This window comes from Cervus elaphus, chromosome 19 (genome assembly GCF_910594005.1).
Source record: "Cervus elaphus chromosome 19, mCerEla1.1, whole genome shotgun sequence".
NCBI lineage: Eukaryota > Metazoa > Chordata > Mammalia > Artiodactyla > Cervidae > Cervus > Cervus elaphus.
The window spans coordinates 38127302-38133301 of record NC_057833.1 but is presented as its reverse complement, the minus strand read 5'-3'; the positions used below and the strand labels follow the sequence as shown (position 1 = coordinate 38133301).

Here is a 6000-nt window from a genome sequence, read left to right as displayed (position 1 = left end):
TCTTGGTTCTGCAGCTGCGAACGACTGGCGCCCAGTAGCCCTATCCTGGCGGGGGTGTTGCTGGGAGTGGGGGGTATGGGGGGAGAGAAGTAGGAGTGAATGGGAAAGGGGAAAGAGCCAAACCTCGATAAAAAGTTGAGAGAGCTGCGAGGAAGGAACGGCGGCTCCTCGAGGCTCTCTGCCCCTTTAAGTGCTTCACTGACTCAGCTAAGCTTCCCCCTCAGGTCGCGTTTTTTATGAATGAAAAACGTCCTTACATTCATTATATAAACAAGCCTGAGCTGATTGGTCAATGGCCCCCACTGCATAAATTATGCAAAACAGACCCCTGAAGGGTAGGGAGGGACGCGCTGTTGACCAATGGGAACCGGAGTTGATGGGGCGGCTTGGCTGGATTTGCCCGCAGACAGGGTAAACAAGAAGCGATGGACAGCCGCTAGGCGGCCTCGGGCCAATGGGAACGCGGCTGGCCTACAGCCGCGGGCCAATAGCAGAGAGCGGAGCGGCAGGCCGCTGGGGGCCGGGCCAGCGCTCCAGCCTGGTTGGCAGCTGCGGCGCAGAGTCCAGCCGCTGGTGCGCGGAGCGGTTCAGTGTCCCCGGAGCGGTTCGGCCCAGCCATTAGCCTAGGCTCCCAGGCCCGGTGCGCGCGTGCGTGAGCGCGCCTGCGCCCCGGGGCCGCTGCACGGGGAGGAGAGCCGCCGCCTCAGGTGAGGGGGCGTCAAGTGGACAACGGGGGCTTCGGAGGGGGGTGTCCAGGAATGGCCCAGCTGGCTAGAGTTCACTGGCTGATTCAGAATCCTCAAAGTCGGGGTGCACTTTTTAAATCGAGGTTGGGCCCCCTTCCCTCGCGGAGCTGACCGCCCGCCTACCCTCCCGGGGCCCGGTCCGGTTCGGTTCCTGGGAGGCGTTGGACGGGGGCGGCTAACGGTTCCGGAGCGCGAGGAGAACGGGTTTCCGCACGTCGCGGGGGAGGCCGGCGGGAGCGCGAGGTGCGGGGGCTCCCGGGTGGGGAGGGAGGGGTGCGGAGTTGCGGTCTTTACAGTCTCTGGAGATCTGAGAACCTCGAGGGGACTTGGAGGCTCGCGAGAAGAGGCACTCCGCAGATCTTTGCAGTGGGGAGGAGGGGGCAGAAAGCAGCTTAGGGGGAATGTTTGAGAGGTGATGCACCCCCACCCCAGTACCGGGAGGGGTTAAGTGACATAGGCATGTGCAGCGTGTGGTGCTGGGGGTCGGCCAGGAACTTATGCAGGCCCTGCAAGTTTCAGGTTGTGGAAAGCGTACACCCAATCCCCCTTATCCCACCCCCAGCAGACTGAGGGCGTCAGGTTGCCGGCGATTCTGGAGAAATCAGGGAACATCAGAACCGCGGCCTGGGGATGGTGGAAAAGAAAAAGATGGGTGCGGAGGGGGATGGAGAGATGTTGGAGCTTCGAGCTGGGTTGGGGATCTGACCGAATTTTCAGAGGGGAGGGGACCTCTAGGGGGGAAGCCGAACTCCTGATTGAGGAGGGGTGCCAAGGAGAGATGTTTGGAAGGGTTTTGGGGTGGGGGAAGGATTGGAGGCGGTTGGTAGCTCCCGGCGCCGCAGCTCGTTTTTATGAATGTGGGTGACTTTATGAATGAAGCGGGTTTCTTTCGTTGGCTCGCTGCTCCCTGCGGCTTTTTTTTTTCTTTCCTTTTTTTGTGAATGAAGCATTGAGCTTTCTTCCTAAAACGCTGGGGTGAGGGGCCTGCGTCGGAGGCAGGGCTTGCGTTGGGAGTGGGGGCGGGGGCTCCTCTGAAGGAGTTTTCATGAATGGAGAAGGCTGGGAATTGGGTGGAAGTGTGTCTTGTTTTGTGAATGGGGCCCAGTGCGAGGGATCCAGTTACAGCCTTTACCTGATGTGGCGGCCGCGGCTCGCTCTCTCATTCATAAAACCGGGCCCGCTGCGCGCCGCGGGGGAGGGGCCTCGATCGCGCCGCTAAGCTGTGTTAAAGTTTTTCCTGGGGGTACCGGGAGGTGGGGGTTGGGGGGGGCACAAAGGAAGTGGTCTAAACTCCTGGATGAACTCGAGCTTTCCCTTCAAGCTTAAAAAAATATGTATTCTTCGAACGCGATTTTTCTAGCCCTTGAACTTTGAGAGCTGCTTTTTAAAGACCTTCGATACCTCCTATTTTGGGTTTGCTTTTAACAGCTTCGTCAATTTTTTAAAAACTATTTTTGCTCTTCATGGTGAAGTATTTTTGTGAATCGTATTTCATCGCGAATCTCTGAGAATATCTCCCCCTCCGATCTCCTACCCGTTGTCCACTTCTATGGACGTTTACAGAATTTCTAAGGCCATGATTTATTTAAACTGACAAATTTTTGAAGGCTACAGAGAACTCGTGTTTTTGCCCTTCAACTCGCTGCTGATGCCCTCTTCAGATTTTGTTTACGGGTTGGTGACATTTGGGAAGAAAACTTTATGTTGAACTTTTTAGCGCTTTTGGAAGGCATGCAGGCAAACTATCTGGAGTGTTTTTCTAGGAAGTTATGAAGTGTGTAGTTTTGCTCCTCTCCTTCTGACTTTGAAAATATCTTATTACTTGGACTAAGGTGCGGAAGGGAGGTTGGCGGTGAGGGGTTTCCCTGTATACTAACATACAAAAATTTGATATGCTTCACACAGTGTGAAAAACAAATTAGATGCCATTGCCCACTGAGAAAAGGTTCCCTATTTAAAATTTGTATACTAGTTTAAAAAGATTTATCCTTAATTATTTTGAATTGCTTAGAGCTGGGGTGAGTGAAATTAATATTTCTCCCATTTTATTGACCTAACTGCATTTTTGTTTGAAGAATGGTGCTTTCCTGACATTGTTACTTTATACCTCCCAAATTAGAAACAGTTCCCTCCTGTCCATTTGGATCCCCAGCCTCTCTTTCCAAAACCCAATACTTGACAGTGCCGAAACAGTTTTAATTTTCTAAATCATGTAAGAAAAATTGATTTCACTATAATAAACAGATTTTTCTTTCCATGATACTTTTACTTTTAATGATTTTTAAAGATCTGTGGTAGAGATGCATTTAAAATATGTGCAATGGAATTTAGTTAACTTTAGGCATTAGTTTTCTTAGCTATTTTATTCTTTTAAAAGTTGGAAATGTTACAGCTTTCTTTGTGAGTTGCCATGGAGATATCAGTGACACTACAAACACTATACCTGTTTGGACAAAAGATTTAAGTTTTAATAAAGAGTTGTATCTGAAGATAAGTATATCTTTGGATCCTTGTATTCCTGGAACTATATATAGTATTTTACCACTGACCTACGAAATACTTTTAGAAGCACTATGTATGTCAGATTCTTAATTGAAAATAATTTGGAATGCTTAAACCCAGTTTCTCTACTTCCTGTCACTGTACTATCAAAAATTAAATTGTCTTAAAAAAAACAAACAAACAAGCTATAACACTACAAACACCCTGGGGAATCTTCTTACAGAGAGAATCTTAAAATCATCTTTTTAAATGAAAATAAGGTCCTTTTTTTTTTTTTTTTGGTAGGAGACAGATGGTAGTAAACCTATCATCTTAATGATTAAATAAAAAAGATTAAAAGAATGACTAGGTGAATGGATCTGGCACTGAGTATACCATGAATCTTTGATGCCCTTAATCAAGCCCAGGTCAGTCTATAAAGCTTACACCTTGAGTGGTGGTCTTTAAGTACCTCAGACAAAGTGAGTGTTTTCCCACAGAAAAGAACATTGCTAAAAGAACAAGCAGTAAACCACTTCATTTCTTTCCCCTCACCTGGGCTAAAATCTCCCAAATTCCTGTTACAGGAGGACCCCTTCCCCCCCGAAATTGCTCAATGCTGAGACCTTCCAAAGTGATATTAGAGACGTTGGAAGCACCATGGATGGGTTTTATGATCAACAAGTCCCTTTTATGGTCCCAGGGGTAAGTTTATGTGGCTTTTGGTTTGTTTTGTCTTCCTTCTTCGAATGTGAGTCTTATGGCACAGCCCCCTTCATGCCCCTTTACTACACTGACGTCTTAACTGTCTGTTGGCCTCTTTCAGAAATCTCGGTCAGAGGAGAGTAGAGGGCGGCCTGTGATTGACAGAAAGAGGAAGTTTTTGGACACAGATCTGGCTCACGATTCTGAAGGTAGTGCAGCTCTCCCCTCTGTTGTGGCTTGTTCATGTGGTTCCCTGTGAAAACTGCAGCACACAGCCAGCTTCTTCCCTCTTCCCCCTAGGAGAATTCTCCTCATTCTGGTGTCTTCTGTTTTCAATTCCAGAGTTGTTTCAGGATCTCAGTCAACTTCAAGAGGCTTGGTTAGCTGAAGGCAAGTTTCTTGGCTGTTCTGTTTTCCACATAAAACATTTTACTGTGCTTTTTAATAAAACTTAAAGATCTAAAATAAAAATCTCTTTTCTAGCACAAGTTCCTGATGACGAACAGTTTGTCCCAGATTTTCAGTCTGATAACTGTAAGTACCTTTCTGGTGGTGGCACATGTGTTCTGAGAGTGTTTGGTCCTCGATCATCCGTGTCTAGAATACTTTTCAGCTGTAGCCAGCCTCTTTGGACAGTGGTATGTGTTTGCATGCTAAGTCGCTTCAGTCGTGTCCAACTCTGTGCAACCCCATGGACAGCAGCCCACCAGGCTCCTCCATTCACAGGATTCCCCAGGCAAGAATACTGGAGTGGGTTTGCTATGTGTTTAGTTTCTTTTAATAATTCAAAGTTAACCACCTCCCCAAACTCTTGTTTCATTCCTTACTGAAGTTATTTCTAAAGTGCTTTTATTTTATTGTGGGTAAGGTTTACCAAACATGATTTTATCTTAAAATTTTTGCCTAAAGAATTTTGCAAAACTTCAAGTTCAAAAAATCCTAATTCTTAGGTTAACTAAAGTTATATTATATGAGTTACTGGACTAAGCATCCATTAATCAGACATTCTCTTCCAGTGGTTTTTTGGGGTTTTTATAAATTAAATCCTTGACAGAAATCATGAGCCTGACATTTTTTTCTTTTAAAGGTGCAGAAAATAGTTAATGGAAGATTCCAGTTAATTGTGGCTTCACCCAACATGTTGTCAATTTCTTTTCTAGCTCAAAGTTGACCAAAAAGTGGTCACAGAGTGACCTGATTTACACTTATTTTTCATGTAGTTGTCAAGACTATCATTCAGAGAAGAGTAAAAACCTTTACTTAAAATGGTCTTTAAGTGCTCATATCACTGAGATAACAAATGCCGTGGAAGCTCAGAAGACGGCTCTAGAGTGCTGGCAAGGGCATAGTTAGCTTTGCACTGGACTTTTGGGGGCTGTCCTCAACAGGTCTGGGAGCTTTTATGGTCCAGGCAGAGCTATCAAGGACAAAGCTGGCTGATGAAATTTGAGCAGCACAGGGCAGCTCTAGAGAGCATTAGTCACTGGCGAATGAGCAGGTTTAGAAGAGAGGCCTGGAGAAAATGCTGCCTCTTGAGAGTTGCATCACAGAAAAATTTGTGTCTTAGTCATAGTTTATAATAGCAAGCACCTGAGCCAGGCAAGGATTTGATTTCTCTTTTTGCACCAACACATTCTTCCCAGCTTTGTCTTATCTTGTGTGTGTGTATGTAAAAATGCCACTGGGATTGAGGATATCTTTGGATCTAAGTAAAAGCTATGTGTTCTAAATCAATACATGAAAGGCCAGAGGTACCAGCTAAACATTCTTTAATGATAGGCCTCATATTCATGGGGAGACGCTAGAAAACTTTAAAAGGGAACAAACTGTAACTCACGGATGTGGGGTTACCTTAGCTTTGTCACAGCTTGCTGTGGATGTTTTCTATAGGAAAGTAAATGCATGTTAATTATTGCCCTCTGATTGCTTTCAAATGATTGGGAAACTTGCCACTGAAGGGCTAAAGAAAGATAACCTAAAGTGTGTGAGTGTGTGTGTTTACGCGCGCGTGTGTGCGTGTGTGCGTGTGCGCGCATGTGTTTGCAAGATAAAAGACAGGATTGTAATC

The 6000-nt window shown here is 46.2% G+C and overlaps 1 protein-coding gene across 2 annotated transcripts in view; it reads left to right on the top strand.

Moving 5' to 3' along the window:
* Positions 1–512: 512 nt before the first annotated feature.
* Positions 513–6000, top strand: part of ETV5 (ETS variant transcription factor 5) — a 57989-nt gene continuing 52501 nt past the window's right edge. Inside the window, exons 1-5 of one of the 2 annotated variants that reach the window (XM_043874813.1) lie at positions 513–707; positions 3815–3932; positions 4054–4141; positions 4233–4322; positions 4416–4466. In XM_043874813.1, the coding sequence (XP_043730748.1) occupies positions 3888–3932; positions 4054–4141; positions 4233–4322; positions 4416–4466 (274 nt within the window). In that variant the 5' untranslated portion in view covers positions 513–707; positions 3815–3887. The remainder of the gene's footprint in view (positions 708–3814; positions 3933–4053; positions 4142–4232; positions 4323–4415; positions 4467–6000) is intronic. The other variant, XM_043874814.1, reaches the window with a different exon arrangement.